The 20,967-nt window shown below is 41.1% G+C and overlaps 3 protein-coding genes across 3 annotated transcripts in view; 1 reads left to right on the top strand and 2 right to left on the bottom strand.

Moving 5' to 3' along the window:
• LOC124214342 (uncharacterized) overlaps positions 1-20,967 on the bottom strand; it is a 474,723-nt gene that overhangs the window by 215,584 nt on the left and 238,172 nt on the right. The gene's annotated exons all lie outside the window — the stretch shown is intronic.
• On the top strand, positions 14,254-15,564 carry LOC124214981 (uncharacterized). The gene is made up of 3 exons (XM_046617809.2): positions 14,254-14,533; positions 14,625-14,747; positions 14,817-15,564. The coding sequence occupies exons 1-3, from the start codon at positions 14,264-14,266 to the stop codon at positions 15,408-15,410; spliced, it is 987 nt and encodes a 328-aa protein (XP_046473765.2). The 5' UTR covers positions 14,254-14,263; the 3' UTR covers positions 15,411-15,564.
• On the bottom strand, positions 16,800-18,354 carry LOC124214979 (uncharacterized). The gene is made up of 2 exons (XM_046617807.2): positions 18,046-18,354; positions 16,800-17,943 (listed from the first exon to the last, which is right to left on the bottom strand). The coding sequence occupies exons 1-2, from the start codon at positions 18,240-18,242 to the stop codon at positions 16,836-16,838; spliced, it is 1,305 nt and encodes a 434-aa protein (XP_046473763.1). The 5' UTR covers positions 18,243-18,354; the 3' UTR covers positions 16,800-16,835.

Here is a 20,967-nt window from a genome sequence, read left to right as displayed (position 1 = left end):
ATTTCGAATTTAGGATCGTCTATTGGGTCTATATGATATTCGAAATTTTTTAGACAGTCTAATCCTTTGAATAGTTCCTCACCATCGGGTTCCAAGTTAATTTCGTTGACTCTTGAAATCAGCTCCAACTTCTCGCACGATTCTCTTCCCCGTAACGACGGAACTCTTTCACCTACAACTCTAAATAAAATTTGAGTCTCCTTATTTTTAACCTCGCATATTATTTTGATTTCGTCTATGGCCGAGATTTTATGCTCGGTGAAACTAATTAGCCTTTTTGTGTTTGAAGGTTTCATGTTTGCTTCTAGTATTTTGTGTTGAATTGAGCACCTGGGTCTAACTTGGCTACAAAGTTTATTTTATTAGCAAGTATTGTCTCCTGCCAACCTCCTGATTTCTTGGCTTTTAGCTTACTTCTGTAGACTGTTATGTTACTGTTCGTCATTTTCATTTTCTTCTTCGGCTTCTGCTACGTTGACTTTTTTGTTTCTATTACTTTGGTGTTTATCAGTTTTAGACCAGCATATTTTTGCGAAGTGACCCAGTCCTTGGCATTTTTCACATTTATTTTTAAATGCTGGGCAGTTTTGTCGGTTTTGTCTGACGGTCTCTCGTACCACATCTTTTGCAATCAAATTCTTCTGTTTGGCTGCTAGCAGTCGATTTTTGTTCCTTTTCTACCAAATTTATTTTTTGAGAATCGGTGTGAGTGATTTCTTGCAATTGTTTAGTAGCTTATTCACTTGTTCGACATAATACAATAGCTTTATCTAACGTCAGGTTTTCTTCAGTTAACAATTTTTCTTTTAGTAGACTATCGTGTAGGTTTCCGAATTCACAGATTTTTGCCTGTGTTTTTACTTTTCTTAAAAAATCGTCTAACGTTTCTCCTTGTTATTGTGTAATCTTGAAGAAATTGTATCTCTCGAACGATTCATTAATTTTTGGCATGAAGTAGTTTTTGAATCTATTTTTGATTATTTCTAATGTCTGTTTGTTCTACCTGAGTAAGATTAAAGTTGTTGAATACCTGTATCGCGTTTGGCCCTATTGTTGGCATAAGTGTAGCTGCTTGTACCCCCTTCGCTTTTTTTCCTAGCTAGCTAGCTATTACATACGACTCGAATTTTTTTACTTAAATTTTTCCAGATTGTCTACATATCGTTGGAGAAAACTAATTGCTTGGGTGGTCAATTTCCTTGAACTGGCACAATTTCTTTGCCATTTGCAGGGTTGGCTTTGCTCGTGTTTTGGTGTGGCATCTTTAATTCATGTTTACTTTGACTTCTTTTCTTTCTATAGCTTGCTCTTTTTCACGATTGTTAGTCACTTCTGACATGTAACGCGGATAAGATTCTCGATTAACAATGATAAGCTGCTTATAATAATACTTTATTAATTAATGATGCGTAACGTATCTGCTAGATATTTTATAATATAATGTCATGACTGTGTGTTACATAGATGGGCATGTTACTTTTTAGTGTCTAACTATATTATAGGTTATCTATGTTACAAGCATGTTATCTAATTTAAAATGAAGATAATTTCAAGTTTTGATATCAATATACTAACGTCTCAATTATCAGGATAAAACATCAAGTACACCCTCAGTTCACAAGTACATCACCACGAAAAATCATACGTAAGTTAATTCGGACGCTCACCGGATCAATAATAATAGGGACAGTTCATTGGACTACTCGTCAAAATTGTAAGCTGGATAATTAATACAATCCCCAGTCATCATGGTCAATCTCAGTGTTCATTTCAACATAATAAAAACTTGCTCAGTGCATTAATACATTTTAGAATCATTGTGTTTCATTTATTATCTACCATCTTCACTAAATTCCTGAACCGCTCAAGTAATTCTCAAACACGTATGTATCTCAAACGCTAAATACTGAGTCGCGGAAAGGAATGGGACGGAAAAAGGGACGGGCAAGATAAACCTCACTTTCTGTAACTCAAGGCTTGCAAGGCGTACATGATTTGTAGTCTGAGATAGGTGATGCAAGCATCGTAATAGTATGTAAAACCTGGTGCGTTAACACACCTAAGATAGAACTTGCGATTCCGAATATTGAGGTCTCAGATTGTCCAGGTGTAAAGCATGTTGTAAAAGGCAAAGCAAAAGGTAGACTCGTCATTAATTATGATAATGAAACTTACGGGGTAAACACTCTATTTACATTTATTAACGCAATTCTGGTACACATTAAATATAGAAAATTTGAATTTATACTAGGCCTAATTTACATAAGCCCCTTAGTCGACATGAAGCAGGTCACGACGAAGTCTGAGAGAAGTGCCGACATGTACCTAATCTATTTTGATGTACGATTACGCAGAAGTAGTGCTCACTGTGCTCGCGTATAATTTTTGCCTTGGAAAAACAAAGGTAGGTATTCAATACAACCAACTGTCGATAACAAATAGCGACTAAGCTTCATTTATGAAAACTTACCCTTCAGAATGATCCGAAAATATCTATTATGTACTATGCACGATTCGCAAAACTTCATATCAATGTAAAGATTGTGGTGGTGGTAGTAATTTAGGCAGCTCACACGATATGATTTGAGTTATTTTATTCAGTATGCGAAAGAATGTTAGTTACAGCAGCCGCGTCTAACGAATTGGATCCGCGTTGCTTGACGAACAGACTGAAACTATTTGGTTTCTCCCAAGAGTCCCGGGTTGTCTTTCTTCCTGCTAGTTGTCTTTCTTCCCGCTAGGCTTAAACTGGTAGACTGTCGTTAAACCTCAGTAGGTGCTTTCCATTTACTTGTGTCGACTTTTGTCGCCTAAAGTGCTTTCCATTTGATTTATGTCACCGTATGTCGGCGATACAAGTCCACTCGGGAAGACTCTGCTAGAATGGTGAGTTTATGACAGTTGAACATTACACATACAGCACTGTTGAGGATTGTCCTCCCATTTGATTCACGTAGTCGGAGCCCACCGAGGGCAAGAGAGTGGGGTGGCCATGCTGCGAGCGCGTAACTAGTCAAAGTTAGTCGTGTGAGAACACCCGTTGCGCAAAGCCAAAGCATTCCACACTCCAAAGCGATATTGCCAAAAGTTCTTTTGTAATAATTCGAATAAAAAAAGCATTTGTTAAACATTTCTCTACAACAAACTGTTTGCGTACCTTATTCCTACCCACTAAGCCTTAACAGGTTATGGGCCCAGGTTACGCGCTCGGAAAAAGGTTAGGAAAAACGTGTGGAAGCGGGCGGAACGGCTTGATCGAGTCGGCCATTACAGAGCACGCGCCAGAGCGCGTAGCGATACCAGTAAAGTGAAAATCAAGAAAAATCACGGGCATCGCGGGTGCGAGCGTGGTGATAAATACATCGTTGAGTTTCGCGGAGTTTTGCAAACGTGTTCGAATGTATATTTTTCTCGTCTCGGGCGATCAGGGCCGGATTTAGGGGAGGGGGGGGGGGGGCAACCGGGGCTACAGCCCCGGGGCCTCCACGAAAGAGTGGCCCCCACAATTGAGACTTCGAAAAAAAAATTTTCAAATTCCAACTAGTATATAAACACTAGTAAACATTTTTTTACGCTGTTTTCGCTTTTAGAAATTTTTCTTTCACTGTTTTACCTTGCAAGTGGCAAGTGTGAGTTTTGTTTCTTTTTATTGTAATCTTCAAAAGCCCTTTGTCTGTTCGTGGCTATCTAGAATAGAATAAAAGTTGCCAATTCGATAAGGAATTGATAGAGTATATTCTGCGGATTTTGGCAGTCTATTCCCCGTATTTGCGTGTCGATACAGCGATACCCGTTTCCCCCGTTTTTTGTCTGTACGATCCGTCGTAGCCTCGACAAATGTTCGCTGAGTGGCGTGCTTGTAGCAGGGAATCCCGGAGTTTTATACATTCACGTGTGTCCAAGAAGCTACGAACTTGCGAAAATTGTCCAACAAATGTAAATTCTTTCGAATTTGTACGGACAGACGTAAGTATTTTCATCTTTATCTTGTAATCTACAATACAAACTGAATGTGATAGTTGATTGTGCAATACGAAAAGAAAAGTTGTTTTTCTCAACATTTAAATATACGAAATATATGCAAAGAACAAGAACATAAGAAACGGTTACGGAGAGGTTATGATTTATTGTTTATCATGCGTTTGTTTGGTTCTGCGTAAGTTAATTATTTAATCGTTTAGGCGACTGGAATATCATGATCAAATGCCAATATTTAAAAGGTAAATTAACGCTTGCTCATTCAATTTTGAAATACTTTTTCTCAATTCACTCCTGTTTTTGTCTCTTATTTTTGAGGGCATGCACATAACTGGTCAGGTTTCGATACATAGCTCGCAGCTTCTCTATTCTTTCCATTTTCCATGTGCACTGCTCGTAACTCTTTTTTGTGTTTCTGCTAATATTTTTGTTTGCTCGACTATCATCTCCAGAACTATTTTCCTATTGGTTAAGGGCTTTTTCAGGCGTATGTTTTCTTAACATTTCTTTTATAGTGGAATCATGAGTGATTGTCACAAAACTCCTCGAGTTTTTGCCAGTGGCTCTCAGAAGAGGAAATTGCAAGCAGAACGGGTCAAGAAATCCGAAGAATCTTTAGCTAAAACACCCAAATTGACCAGTTTTTTTACGTCGTTGAATAAAGAAGAAATCCCTCAAGATCCTAAAAAAACAATAGGAGATTCAACAGTAAATAGAGATGTCGATAATATCCAAGATAATCCTGAGGGCCCAGAGGCTGAAGTTTCATCAGGCGACACCACACAATTTTCTATAACCGAATCTCAAACCCAAAAAAAAGCAGAGTTGATCGAGGAATTAAGCGGTCTCAAAAATGACATAGGTCTTTGGCCTGTTAATATAACAAAGGAAATGATCGATTATTGGGCGAAAAAAGGTTCCACGGAACTTCAAAATTGCGATCAAGTATCGTTGCAGAATTCAGTTCCTCAAGATCAACCTCGAGACACTTCCAACTTTGTTCGGAAATGTACAAAGAACATGTTTACACGCCGCAATAAAAATCAAGAGACCGTCAATCGATTCTGGCTTTGCTTTTCTCCAACTACGGGGAAAATATATTGTTACGCGTGTAAATTGATGTCCATTCAAAATACGAAATTCAGTGGAGAAGGCTTCAGTGACTGGAAGCATGCATCTGATCGTCTGTGTGAACATGAGATTTCGAAGACTCATTTGGAATCAGTAATGAGTTTACTGCAACGGGGAAGAGTCACAGGACGCATCGACCAAGAGCTAGCCATGCAAGAGGCACAACAAATCGAGTATTGGCGAAAAAATCTCAAAATTATCGTTAGTACGATCAAATTCATTGCTGAACGCGGATTGGCCTTTCGAGGTGACAATGAAATTGTTGGCTCACCGAGAAATGGAAATTTCCTGGGAATTTTGGAATTGTTAGCCGAGTATGAACCAATCCTGGCTACCCATTTAAAAAGGCATGCAAACAAAGGGAGTGGTCATGTCAATTACCTTTCGTCCACGATTTGCGAAGAACTGATCAGTTGCATGGGAGATAAAGTCCTAACTGAAATAGTATCCAGGATAAAAAAAATCCAAATATTATTCGGTATCAGTGGACTCTACTCCCGGTGAATCTCACATCGATCAGCTAACTACAGTTGTTCGATATATGGAAGGATCAACGCCAAAGGAAAGATTTCTTACTTTTTTACTAAACTGCGGTCATAGTGGCAAAGCCACAGCAAACGCTCTACTCACATTTTTAGGTGACCATCAAATAGACATAATGGATTGCCGCGGCCAATCGTACGACAACGCTGCAAACATGAGTGACAAATACAAAGGGATGCAGGCTCTTATTTTGGAGAAAAACCATTTATCGGCGTTTGTACCATGTTGTGGTCATTCCCTTAATTTAGTTGGAAAGGCAGCTGCCAACTCTTGTCCATCAGCTGTTCAATTCTTTGATTTCGTCCAGAATTTATACACGTTTTTCACAGCAAGTACAGAATGAAACAGAAAACGGAATTCTGATCGAGAAATTGTCGAAGAAAGAAAGCGGACAGTTTTACGTCTTGAAAAAGCTAAGTGACACTCGTTGGTCCTGTCGAGCTGAAGCTATGAAAGCCATAGTCGACGGCTATTCAGAAATCGAAGAAGCTCTAACCAGCATATCTTCCGATAAAGAGCAAAAAGACATCGCGAGGAATGAAGCAGCGCACCTTCTACAGAAGATGAATAGTCTCGAAACCGCTTTATTCGCAATCTTTTGGAACGACATTTTGGAGCGATTCAACGCTACAAACAAGATGTTGCAAGACCCGCAAATGATTCTTGAATCGGCAATGCGTGCATTAGAATCATTGAAATCATTCGTGGAATCTAAAAGGAATGATTTCGATAAATACGAGGAAGCTGCCAAAAAAATATCTCAGACTGACGAATACGTACAATCACGCACCAGGACCAGAACGAGAAACGTGAGGTTGAATCCGCTTGATTACGGGAAAGCACAAGACGCAAATCTGTCACCGAAGGAGAAATACAAAGTACCCGCTTTTATCCCAGTGGTCGACCAGCTATGCGTTTCGCTTACCGAAAGATTGCATGCTTATGAAACTGTACGTTCGAGATTTGGATTTATTAATCACATCGACAAGATGGATGCTGAAAATCTGCACGCTGCAGCAGAGGCATTGGTGAAAGTTTATCAGGATGATTTAGAACCTAGTCTTGGTAATGAGTTGGTTCAATTTGTATCTTTGATCGACTCATACAAAAAGGACTATGGAAAAGACCAATCTCCGGAACTATTTTACTACCAAATTCTCGAAGATCAAAATTTCAGAGCTACATTCCCAAACTTTGAAATTGCACTGAGAATGTATTTGGTTTTGATGGTATCAAATTGCACGGGAGAGCGCTCATTTTCAAAAATGAAAATTATAAAAAATAGGCTTCGAACCACGATGGGACAAAATCGTCTATCAAAGCTTTCTCTCCTGAGTATTGAAAGTGATCTACTCCGGGAACTGGATTTCAGCGAAATCATCAACGATTTTTCGGCAAAAAAAGCTCGGAAGATTCCGTTCGTTAACGCTAGAATTTAATTTCAGATAATTCTCGTTTCCGATTATATTTATATGTTTGTTAAATAATAAAATAATCTATCCTTGGTTCCACAACAAATTATTCATTGAAAAGCTCGACGGAAAAAAAATTGTCCACTTTGTTTGGAAAATAATTTGGGGCCAGGGGGCCTCCACTCCTTTGTTACCCCGAAGCCTCTCGACCTCGAAATCCGGCCCTGCGGGTGATATTTGAAAATTAAATTGAAAAAAATCACGGGCATCGCGGGTGCGAGCGTGGTGATTAACACATCGTTGAGTTTCGCGGAGCATCACGAACGTGGTCGAGTGTAAACTTATATTTCTTTCTCTCTTGTGCGAAGAAAAAAAAGAAACAGAATGTCCGACGAAGGTCTAGTGAGGTCAGTCAAACGGTTCGACGGCAAGAACTTTCAAGCCTGGAAGTACAAGGTCACCGCCGTGCTAAAAGCCAAGGAAATCTTCGACGTCGTCTGTGGAACGAGAGTGAAACCTGAAAATGAAGAAGGTGCGAACGCAGGTAGAATGAAACAGTGGCTCAAAGACGACGCGAAGGCGACGGCAGTCATTACGCCGACAATGGAAGACGATCAAGTAGACTGTGTGCTAGTGTGTGCCACCGTCAAAGAGGTGTGGGATTTGCTCGGAACGATGCACGAGCAAAAATCGGCATCGAACGCCGGAACACTCGAAGAACGCTTCTACTCGTACAAAATGGGGTTAACGGACACCGTAGTTCAACACGTGAGCGCAGTCCAGAAAATGGCGAGCAGATTAAAGGATCTCGGAGAGCCGAAGACCCAAACAGCGATCAACGCAAAAATTCTCTCGAGCCTAACGGCGAAATACAGCGTGTTCAAAGACCACGTGGGCAAGCGTAAATCCAGAACGGCAAACCGTGGCATACTTATTGGAGCGTCTCATCGAGGAAGACTCAAACCTCGCGGGTGACGGTGAATCAACGAGTGCGTTGTCGGTGACGTCAAAGAGCGGGGCAAAGAATAACACGAGACAGAAAAACTGGATCAAGAAAAAGCAAAAAAGGGAAATAGAGTGTTACAGGTATCAAGACAAGGGACATTATGCGAACAAGTATCCGAAAAACAAGAAAACGGAAGCGAACAATAATTCCGACAAAAGTCAGTCGAGAAACAAGTGTGCGTTCGTGGTTGACTCGAAAGTGAAAAACAGTGAAGTGCTGACAATAGACACAGGGGGGAAACTACCGTCGGTCGAGCAGATACGACAGTTGCAGGATGCCGATAAAACCGAGGTCTGGATAACCGACAGCGGAGCGTGGGAACATGTGACCTAGAGATGTACACCGGTCACGTGACGAGTAATTTTACGCACTTTCGACCGTCAGAAAACGGTTTTGTGACCAATAGAGTTGTGATGAGACAGTCACAAATGACTGCCATCTAGCGGAATATATTTCAATTACAAGCGATAACGTATTTTAGCGGGAAATCATCGGACCTGGAGTGTATTTGTCCTTTTCTATTTCAGTAATATGCACGTGGTCATATCGTCAATCTGTTTCGATTATTAATTATTTAATAATTTTTTTTTTGTATTCACTTGAATGTGTGAGTATGTTTATGATTTAAAATATACTATTTATTCTAAATTTCATGCATAGTTACTAATCTGTTTCTGTCAATAAATCAAATGATGACGTTTTTTTTTCCTAAAAGTTAGGTTACTTTAAATAATTTATATAAATTTATTTATTTGAAATTTCAGAATTATGACGAGGGCTCATTTAAAAAAAATCATTATTCGAAACTTTGCTGGAATTAATTTTCATCCAAACCAAAAGATGAAACAATACAAGTGTAATCATTGTAATAAAAAGTACGCAATCAACGTCACAAGAATGGCTAAACATCTACGCAAAGAATGTAGGACCTGTCCAAAAAAGGTGATTGACCAATTAAACTCCATGTATGCTACTAACAGAGGAACTAAATCAATCATCTGACCATGGATCAACAGACAACTCTTTCGTGGTCGAAGAAGTTGATGTTAATAGTAGCAGTATTCCTTCAACTCCTGATGATTCGACGGAGAATCCAAATCGTTCTGATCAGATCTCAAGTACGCCTAAATCACCCAAGTGTTCGTCCAATTCTATGAGTAAATTTTATGATTCTATGACTGAAAAAGAAGAAAAGAATCTCAATAATTTATTGGCACTAGCTATTTACTCATCAGGTACGCCATTCAGTATAACTGAAAACACTTATTGGCAAAAATTTTTTAATGCTATTCGTCCATCTTTTAAATTGCCACCAAGACGTAAAATTTCCAATATTTTACTTGATTCTACTTATGAAAAAGTTAAAGGTCAAGTTGATGAAAAAATAATATCTGCTCGAACTGTCGGTATGCAATGTGATTCATGGTCAAACATACGAAATGAGTGCATTATGAATTTTATTGTTACAACACCAACACCCGTATTCTTTAAAACTTTGACTACATCCAGCGCATCTAAGTCAGCAATTAATTGTTCGAGGAAGATGATGGAAGTAATTGAAGCAATTGGTCCACAAAAAATTATGGGTATTTGCACGGACAATGAGCCAGTCATGAGATGCACTTGGGAAATTTTAGATGAGCAATATGAGGAACAGAGTATTTCATTTTACGGTTGTACTGCTCACATTCTTAACTGATTAGTCAAAAACATAGCTAATATACCTTCGGTCAGCGAATGCGTGCAGAATTCAACTTCTATTATTAAAGAAATTAAAAAAAGTCATGTTCTCAGCGCTCTCTTCGTCCAAGCTCAAAATCAAAACTCGAACAACGAGAAATGTACTTTAAAACTACCAATTAAAACTAGGTTCGGCTATTTGCTTCACTGCTTGGAGAGTCTTTTGAAAAATAAAAATAATTTAGAATTATTGGCTGTTATGCCAGATGCTCAAAAATATTTGAGCATAGCGACGAGGAATAATATTCTTAATAATGAGTACTGGATTCGAGTGACAAAAATCAATGAGTTAATTAAACCTATCGGGCAATGGATTTTTTATTTAGAAGGAGATGATCCTAAAATAAGTCAAGTAACTGAAGCGTTTGGTGAGCTAAGTCAACACTTTATTAACGAATTGGAAAATTCAAATCTAAGAGTTTTGAATTCAACTGATATTAATAATTTTCTTACGAATTTTCGTAATAGACGAGTAATGGCTTTAACACCGATTCATTACGCAGCTAACTTATTGGATCCCAACTATAAAGGGGCTAACTTAACTATTGACCAAGAAGCTGAAGGTTATGATTTAATCTCAAAAGTATCTAAAAAATTAGATCTCGATTACAATCGTGTTATGGCTGAATATTCAGACTACGTAGGCAATGATGGCATTTGGAGTAAAGATCATATTAAACAAGCCATTACAGTGATTTCTCCTTTAAAATGGTGGCAAGTTTGGTGTGGTAAAACTCAACTCAGCAAGATAAGTGTTGCTATTCTAGGATTACCACCAACTTCATCTGCTACAGAACGTTCTTTTAGTACACATGGGTGGATACATTCTTCAAAAAGGAATCGCTTGACAGTTGAACGAGCTGGCAAAGTCACTTACATTGCACACAATGTCAGACTTTTGGATAATAAAAAAACAAAAAAAATTCAAGGCGATGCAGATGATGATGATGATGAATCTTATGATGAAACGTCAGATGATAATGAGACAAGATAGAAACAATTAATGAGGTAGAAGTGTCTTAAATAATATTTAATAATAAAAAAACTTGACTAGTCATGAATTAGTCACTAATATTACTGATCTCACAGGATTTAAGTATTTTATGGTAAAAATTGATATATTTAAAAAAAAAGATTGATATATTATAAGTAAATAATATAATAAAAATTATTTTTTTATTGAAAACAGATTATTAAAATATTCAAATGATGTTAAAAATATCCAAAGAAAAAAAAAATAATTATATGTTTTAATGAGATGTAAGTCGTAATGTAAAATGAATCTTTAAATAATAAAATAATAGTTGACATAATTTAAATTTTTTTATGCGATCGTAAGTAAATTGAGCCAATTCCAGTCTTGAAATTCTATTTATTTATGCAAAAAATTATATTTTTTAATGAAACATTTCATTTAATTTGTACACTAATTTGTTTTTTCCAATTAAATCAGCAAACATTCCTATTTCTGAACTCTACACAGCATCGACAATGAAATTGTTGTCAATTAGGTAAGTAATTAATTTAAAAAAAAAAAAAAACCGTCACGGAACGTCTATCTAGTTGTATTTGACGGTAACAATTGTGACCGACCTTGTGACCGTCATTTACACAACAGACCTACTGAAAAAAAATTTGTGACGTCACTAACCGTCAGAAAACGGTATTTGTAACGGTCACGTCACATAAATTGAAAATACCGGTAATTGCACATCTCTAATGTGACCTCATGGCGCGACTGGGTTGAGAATCTGCGGTCGGTAACGGGAGAGACTGTTGTACTTGGGGTTGACGGCGAGTGCGAGATAGCGGGCGTCGGTAACGTTCGAATCGAAAGGTTTGTCGACGTCAAGTGGGAGAACGGAATTATCGAGAACGTGTTACTAGTTTCTCGGGTAAAAAGAAATCTGCTCTCGGTTGGCGTCTGTATGGACAAGGGTTTTCGAGTAAATTTTCAGAACGGGATCGTCGAGGTGCTTCGCGGTGGTTCGGTCGAGGCGACAGGGATAAAACAAGCAAATGGCTTGTGTCGAATGTTTTTCCGGAGACCCAGGCTGAAACGTGGCACGAACGACTCGATCACCTACACAAGCGGGCGCTTTCGAACTGGTGCGCCGAGACCTGGTGGAAGGAGTAAGCGTGAAAAATACGGAGAAGTTTTTCTATGAAACATGTTAGTACGGCAAGCTCCACAAACTCCCTTTTCGAAAAGAAACCAGGAAAGTCGCCAGCAAACCAGGGGAGCTGATACACAGCGACGTGTGTGGCCCGTTGCCAGTCAAATCACTAGGAGGAGCACGTTACTACGTGCTGTTCAAAGACGAAGCCACAAGCTTCCGGTTCGTATTCTTCATCAGTCACAAATCTGACGTGTACGATCGTTTTATAGAATTCGAGTGGTTGCTGAACAACAAATTCGGGCGCGCCATGAAGACGTTGCGCACCGATAACGGCACAGAGTTCCGCAACGAGAAAATGAAGAGCTACATGAAGCAGAGAGGAATCACACTGGAGACAACGGCGCCATATACACCAGAGCAGAACGGCAAGTCGGAACGGGACAACCGAACGATTGTCGAGTCGGCGAGAACGATGCTCCAGGCGAAGAAACTCCCAGCGACTCTGTGGGCAGAGGCGACAGCAACTGCAGTTTACACGCTCAACAGGACCGGACAGTCGAGAGTGGGCGGAAGCTGCACCCCGTACGAGCAATGGAACGGAAGAAAACCGAGTCTCGGGCACATGAGAGTGTTCGGCTCAGACGCCTATGTTCGAGTGCCAAAGCAGATGACGACGAAGCTCGAACCTCGGGCTAAGAAAGCCACAATGGTGGGCTATGACAGCGAATCAACAAACTACAGGTTGTATGAACCTGTGTCGCATAAAGTATCTGTTTCAAGGCACGTGGTGTTCAACGAGCAAAGAGTCGGGACGAGTCCAGAATCGTCCACAACGCAAATCGAGTTCACTCTGTCAGGGTCAGACGAAAGCGAAGACGAGGATAACGGCGACGATGAAAACGAAAACGGTGCCGGTGTGGACGACGCAGCTGTCGGCGATGTAGGATAAGTTCAAGCAGCGGAGGACGTTGTCGAGGCCGAAAACTAGGCTCAAGATATTCAGCAAGATGGCGCAGCAGCAACAAGGTCGTTGCGCGACCGCCGGACTCTGCGTCCACCGACAAGGTACGCGCTGTGCTTTGTCGAACACAACGCTCCCACAACGTATGAAGAGGCGATGTCGAGTCCGGAGGCTGCGAATTGGGCGGAAGCAATCGAAGACGAGCTGAAGTCACTCGAGAAGAACAAGACTTGGGAGATCGTTCCGAGAATCCCAGGGGGGAAAACCATCGATTCCAAGTGGGTGTTGAAAATCATGAGGGACACCGAAGGCAACGTGGCAAGGTACAAAGCCCGCCTGTGCGCTCGCGTGTTTATGCAGCGGGAAGGCGTGGACTACACAGAAACGTTCTCACCAGTGATGCAATATGACTCGCTCAGAGTGCTCCTGGCCATCGTCACACATGCGGACATGGAGACTGTGCAATTCGACGTACGCACAGCTTTCCTGCATGGAGACCTAGACGAAGAAATACGGATGAGATTCCAGTGGGACTTCACGGCATCAAGAAAGAAAAACGTCAAGAAAATGCAGTGTGTCTGCTCCGAAAATCGCTATACAGGCTGAAACAAGCACCGCGTTGCTGGAACCTAAAATTCGCGAACTTTTTGAGACGTTTTAACTTGGAGGAGACAGACGCGGACAAGTGCGTATTTTTCGGTGTTTATGAGGGGCGCGAAGAGTATCTCGCGTTGTTTGTTGATGACGGGATTGTCGCGTCAAAATCGTTGGAAACAATCAAGAAAATAATCGGAGCTCTGCGGGAAGCGTTCGAGATAACGCTCGGGGACTGTAGCTCATTTGTTGGGATGCAAATTTGTCGTGATCGAACAAACAAAACTATGTTTATACATCAATCGGCATATGCGCGAAAAGTCATTGAACGGTTCGGGATGAGCCAGGCAAAAGGGGTATCCGTGCCGGCGGATCCACACTCGGTGCTATATCCAGTCGAAGACGAAAGCGAAAAACAAGCTGTACCTTATCGCGAGGCGATCGGGTCCTTAATGTTCCTCGCAGTAGCGACGCCTCCAGATCTCGCGTACTCGGTCAACGCTGCCAGTAAATTTTTAAATAATCATAACAAGAGCCACTGGGCAGCAGTGAAACGCATAATTTCATACTTAACCCCGCTGCACACGGCGCTTGTTTTGCTGATAGATCGTATGCGGGGTACTAGGATGGCTGCTCTGCTGGGAGCGCTGCTAGAAAGTGGCGCCTCTGATGGCTCTGAAGCGTGGTCACGTGCTGGATTTCGGTGATAGAACGTGTGCTATTTTTCGTGATGGTTTTCATTGTTCTCACTTTTTTCGACTGAGATCCACATTAAAAAATGGCGCAAAGGTGGTCCGCGGAGCAAATAACAGTTTTAATTGATGCATACAAAGAGGAGCCGTGTTTGTATGCAACCAATACGCCGAACTATCATAATAAAAACCTTCGAACCATGGCTCTTAATCGAGTGAACAACGCAGTGTTGAGGTTAAGGCCAGCGTCGACGACAAAAGAGTGCTCAAATAAATTCCATAATTTGCGAAATCAATTCAATATCGAGCACTCAAAGGTTAAATCCTCTTTAAAAAGCGGGACTGGCACCGATGACGTAAGTATTCTTTACTATTCAACTAAAAAATCTAAACTAACCTTAAATAAAAAATATAACCAATAATAAACATTTATGTGAACATTTCCAGATTTATAAACCGAGCCTGTGGTACTACGAAAAACTTTTGTTCCTCGATTCCTACGTGATCCCGCGTAGAAACAGGACTTCTCTTGATAGTCAGGTTTCGCTGTCCGATATGCCGCTGAGTCAGGTAATGCTAAAAATGATAAAACATGAAAAAACCTTTGTGAATGCAAAACTCATGCCTTTTTGTTTGTAGGGTACAGCAACACACATGATGGAAGAGAACTCCGAAGACGGAGCTTGTTACGAGAACGTTGAGTACGTGGAAGATGTTTTTATCACAGAGCTTGACGGGATGATTCGAGCGCAGGAGAATCTCTGTGGATCTTCTTCGACAATACAAGTGTCGGATACGAATAGTACTTTGCTGCAGATCCATAAACATTCATCACCATCTCCACATAGGAGTCGCTCATCATCCCTTTCATCAGTAACGGCCAACAACCTGCAAGAAAATACATTTCCACGTCCTCATAGTTCCTCGCAATCCAGCTCTTCGACGTCTGGAGTAGGCTCTTCGGCAAAACGTAAAAGAAAGAATCCGCGATTGGACGACAGTGACGAATTTTCCACCGTCATAAAAAATTTAACAGATTCAATAAATGCGCCTATCACCATCAACACGCCTCCGACAAATTCAACTCCGGACTGCGTAGATGGATTTTTAACATTCATGGGGAGCTTACTGCGACAGTTTCGAGATGAACAATTGAAGCTGGAGGTAATGAATGAAGTTACCCAATTAATTATCAATGCCAAAACTACCGACTACCAACGATCAAAAAATTAAAAAAAATACCTCAGCTCTTGAAGCCTTAAGCAATGTACGGACATCGATGTTAAAAATTGAGAGAAAAAGAAACTAAAAATCCGAATTTATACCTGTACGTGATTGATCTTGATGTATAAAAAAAAAAACAACAAAAAATATGAATTTTATTCTGGTTGATGTGTAGCACTACGAATATAAGCCACTGTATTTTGCTATGAATATCGATGTATCGTGTCTCTACCTCTGTAGAAAAGCAAAATACTATTTTTAAAAACCTGATAAAAAAACGACGAACGAGAAATTTTTATTTTCCACGTGTTCCTTTTCAAAATTCAAAAGTCGAAAAAAACACCCTATCGTTCCTCTATCTCTGTGGGAAAGTGAAACATTTTTTGACGAAAACGATAATCAAGAGAAAATTTTATTTTTTCCGTTTAAGTCAAATTTTCAGAATCTGTAGAATCGAAAAAAACACCCTATCGTGCCTTTATCTCCGTAGAAAAGCAAAAAAAACTTTTAAGAAGCCTGAAGGGAATGATAAATGAGAAATTTCCATTTTTCATGTGTTCCTTAAATTTTCAAATTTCAAAAATCGACAAACAAACCAGAAAAAAATGATGAACGAAGGAAATTCTTGTTTTCCACGTTTTCCTTAAATTTTCAAAATTCAAAAATCGAAAAACAACAATCATGACAATTTCTTCGTTGTAAAATCTTGTTCGATCGAGGGGGAATAAATTCGGGTTAGAAAGTGAAAGAAAAAGAGTACACCAACCTGTTTCGACATCACCGACAACCAAAAAATCTTGATTTTCATTTTCTTTTATAAAAATTCCATTCCATAAGTCTCCTGTTTGTTTTTTCATTTCGTTATTTATGTTTAATATTTCACGTCATTCTTTATGTATAATTGTAAGCATTAAAAATTACTCCAATTGCTAAAATTAAGGTCAACGCGAAGCGGCGAGATCGATGAAGGAACAAAAATTAGCTACAGTTCACAGTTCTCAGGAACTATGGATTTTTCTCGGTCGAACTTTTCTCTCTGACACCAGCTTCGATAATTGTTGAGAAAAAGTCGTAAAAAAATATAATCGTTCCCTTCGTCGCTTGCACTTCGGACGACACTCTGGCCATTCACACTCTCCGGAATTTCTCGAAATTTCTCAGAAGTCCTCGGCGAATATCCAAAAACTCGAGAATCTGTGTAATTTTGGAGGGATTCTTTTTTCAATTGTCGATGCTGCTTAGTCAAAGAGATATTTTCAAAAGTCTTTCGTACACAAACAAAATTCGAATAATGTAAAACCAGTAATGGTATTTATTTATTTCTGTATAAACATAGTACAAATACTGTCAAATACAAATACAAGCCGCGGCCACAGTGCTATTAAATAAATCAATAAATGAATAAATACTATGAACTTGCTCGTAGAGCAACGACTAATAGTTACCTCGTTCAATAGCGGTATATTGAAATGGCACTATGCCTGTAGTATTAAAGTATTCACAAAATTTATCTCGTATCTCTAGAGCTTCATTACTGCTTCGGTTATTTCTCAGATATAGGGAGGCATTCTGCCCTTCGGATAATTGTACTGCATTACAATTACTATCAACGCGGGTTGAGATTCTGTAATTATGCGGCACGTACCATTGACTGGAATCATTGTTAGATTTATTGAGTAAATAATTATGTAAAAGCACACACGCGTAAGTTATTGTCTCTACTTTTTGAACGGAGAGAGATATCGTAGAAAGTAAAACTCGCCATCTGTTTGCCAGTATGCCAAAAGCGTTTTCAACAGTTCTGCGAGCACGGCTCAATCTGTAGTTGAATATTCTTTTGTCAAGCGTCAAGTTTCTATCCGGATACGGCTTTAACAAATTAGATTTCAAGGCAAATGCGTCGTCACCGACAATCACGTACGGTAATTTGTAACAAAAGCCTGTAATTTCACATGGAGCAGGTAAGTTCAACGTTCCATCGTTGATCTTAGTCCATAATGGGCTCTCACGCAAAACAGCAGAATCGTGCATACGTCCATTTCTTCCGACGTCAACGAACAAAAATCTGTATTCAGCATCGACAAGACCCAGAAGCACAATGCTGTCTTTTTCCTTATAATTACGGTAAATCGATCCGTCACTTCGAGGGGGACGAAAATTGATGTGTTTCCCATCCAGCGCACCGATGCAATGAGGAAAATTCCATAAAGTATCGAATTTGTGAGCGATAACCTGCCATTCCTCCGGCGATGATGGGAAATTCCATACTTTTGAGTCGACTACTTCTACTATTGCTCTTAAAGTTTCGTCAATCACTTTTGAAATTGTGTTCGCGGCTATGCGAGTGGAGTAGCTCAAATCTTGAAACGTATTGCCCGTTGCTAAATATCGGAGAGTCACAGTGAGTCTGTCCCTCGGTGATATAGCTTGACGCATAACGGTATCCTGTTTTTTTATGGCCGGAATCAGAAGTGTCAACAACTCATTCCAGTCATCTTCCATCATTCGAGTATAATTGGTGAAACTGGCTGGATCTTCAGGGCTAAACAAAAATTTAGTATAAATATGCATTGAAAAGTCAAGTATAAAATTGAAAATCCAAAAAAGTAATAATAAATAAAATGAAAATCATATGGTTACATACCCGAGCTCACGAAATACCATATTTAGAACATTCTGTCCTCTATCACGCCGTAACAGCCACTCGCGACTCCACAATTTACGTTTTCGTTGTTTCAGTAGATATCTACGTTTAAAAGCAGTTACTACAGCTGACACGATAATTGCTTTCCTACGTCGAATTATTTCAGCCGCAATAGTTTGTTGCACTCGAGCGTCCATAGTACTGTTGAGGTTAGAAATGCTGGGACTACGTATTCGCCTATACTTTCTCTCTAGGCTCCCTGCACGCCAGCACGCCTAGCGACAAGCATCGTGTGAAGCCAACCCAACGAGGGCGCCATCGTTGCACCCAGCGCCACAGCCAACTTGGAACCCAGCGGCAAAATTTAGCAAGCAATCTAGCAGCAAAACAAGCGTCGTGTGCGGGGGGCTTAACTTACTTACGCTGATAAATATTTCGGCATTTCTTACAGTTCAGAAGTGGGATAAAGAACTTGTTTTCATCTTTTGTGGTGTGCGTGTAATAGTGTGACAACTACTGTGAGGACGGTGTAAAGTGTACGAGTGATCGTGAACGTGTTAAACTATTATACGATGGGTCGCTCGAACGGCAGATCTCGTAGATCTCGATCGAGATCTAATTGTCGTAAGACAACCTCTCGATATACACCGCCTCCGCGATCGAGCCGTAGACGACGCGAAGAAAAGGAGAGATCATCGGAGATTCGCCGCGAGCGCTCTCGGGGACAATCTCGCAGCAGACATTATCGGCGGCGTACACCGATCGATCTATGCACACCTAGTGACGATCGTTCTTCGGGCTGGCAGGGAGCCTTTCAAAAGTTGATCGAGACAGTGACAATCGTCGCGGAGAAGCACGGACCGCGAAAGACAACGGAGGGCAAGCGCTCAATTCCATTGTTTGACCCTAGACAGAAGAGTCAGACGATCGAAGTGTGGATCCAGAAGGTGGAGGAGTTGAAAAAGATCCACGAATGGGATGACATCGCCGTTAGTAGCTTCGCGCTGCAGAATCTACGAGGTGTGGCGAAGACGTGGTACGACGGATTGACAACCGTCGACTTCAGTTGGACCGAGTGGAAGGAGAAGTTACTCGAGGCATTCACCGACTACACATCGCTACCCGATAAGCTTGCTGTAATGTTGGCACGGACGAAGACAAAGAACGAGAGCATGATGCGATACTTTTTCGAAAAAGCAGCCCTTGTAAGAGCATGTGGGTTCGAAGGAAAAGACGCTGCAGATTATATTGCGCAAGGAACCTTCGATCAGTCCTTGAAAAACGCAATCAAGCAAAACGATTTCCAAACACCCGAGGCACTGTCACGAGCGCCGCATATTTACTCAAAACTGTAATATATTACCGATTATATCGATTATTATTTTATATATTATTATTTCTAGAAACAAGGAAGCATAGTTTTAGTTAGTCTATACAAAATATTTTATTATAACCAGTTCGTGGAGTAGCCAAGCGCAACGGCGTAGTTGGACAGCCAGCCACGTCAGCGTCTTCGCGCCCGCCAGATCCCGGGTGTAATCAACACCGGGATGAGGCGAGCGCGAAATCACGCGCTTCGAGGATGACTGTCGCGAGGCGAGCCTTTGTCTGGAACTGTGTATTTAGCGAAAACATCGAATTGTAAATTCAGCGGAAACTCGCTCGCCGCCCGACGTTCCAAGGGGTGTCGGACGAGCGAGCGAAGGCAGTCCCGTTAGAGACAGGATCAAACCAACGTCAACGGAAACAGGCTCCTTCAAAGCTGTCGAGTATAGAGTTATAAGTCTTGGGTCTCCGACGATTAGAGAGAGCATTCCTTTAAATCTACACGCGGTGATCCAAGCGTCTCGCGTCGCGACGTTAGCCTTCGAAGTTAGACTTTAAGTGTAGGAAGCTGTGCCACGAACTTAATCAAGTTGTGTAGTCTTAATTGAATGTGAGTGTGAAAGCGTGAGCCGTTCTGCGAATTCGGAGCTGAACCACCGAAGAGTAAGTGCGAGAGAGAGAGAACGTGAGTAGAATTAGACCAAAATATTGTAAGCTTCCTTGTTTAGAACCTTTTCTGCTTTAGTTTTTGATTCATTAAACACTTTTACTCTGCTTCCTTCAAAATATTGGTGCAACACAATTGAAATCCTCCAAACCTTTTCCCAGGGAACGCCCTGTAGAGGACGTTCACCTACCAACCCACCTAAAAATTAAATATAAACCTCTGTGAGATCTAGAGGGTTGAAGCCGTCGCGTGCGAGACCGCTCCGCACGTGACAGCACTACGTATCTTTTTGAGCAAAACAGATACTTCAACGGAAAAGCGTGTCGACACATGTGCTGGCAGAAAGGACAACGACCGTGGACGGCAAGACTCGGGCGGCCATAACAAGTGGAAGCCCAAGTGGGTCCCGCGAAACGACGAAAGGGAAAAGCGAGGGCCAAGTGGATCATCAGGGGGCCCTTCGAACAAGCTGGCAACTATGCGGTGCTTTCGCTGTAACGAGGTGGGACACATGTCACGGCAGTGTCCGAAGGTGAAGGAGGAAACAGTGAAAAATGTGCGGAGTATCGGTGTTGAACAAAAGAGTAGGGATATGCGGCTGCATGACGCGATTCTCGACGGTACACTTTTACGAGCGTACATCGATGGCGGGAGCGAATGTGTCACTCTGAAGAAACGCGAAGCGGACAAGATGCAGCTACACCTGCAACCAACGGACGTGGTCCTCCGAGGGTACGGTGGAGGGGAGGTTGCCCGTATGGCACTACCAAGGCGAACATGAGGATTGACCTGGCAGAGGGGCAAGTGGACGTACTTGTCGTGCCAGACGAGATCCAAGGGGTACCGCTCATCGTGGGACAACCCTTTTTGGGGTTACCTGTTGTCACCACGGTCCAGAGAGATGGCAGCTTGCGGCTGTTCGACGTGTC

Source organism: Neodiprion pinetum, chromosome 3 (genome assembly GCF_021155775.2).
Source record: "Neodiprion pinetum isolate iyNeoPine1 chromosome 3, iyNeoPine1.2, whole genome shotgun sequence".
NCBI lineage: Eukaryota > Metazoa > Arthropoda > Insecta > Hymenoptera > Diprionidae > Neodiprion > Neodiprion pinetum.
This window is presented reverse-complemented; position numbering and strand designations above follow the sequence as displayed.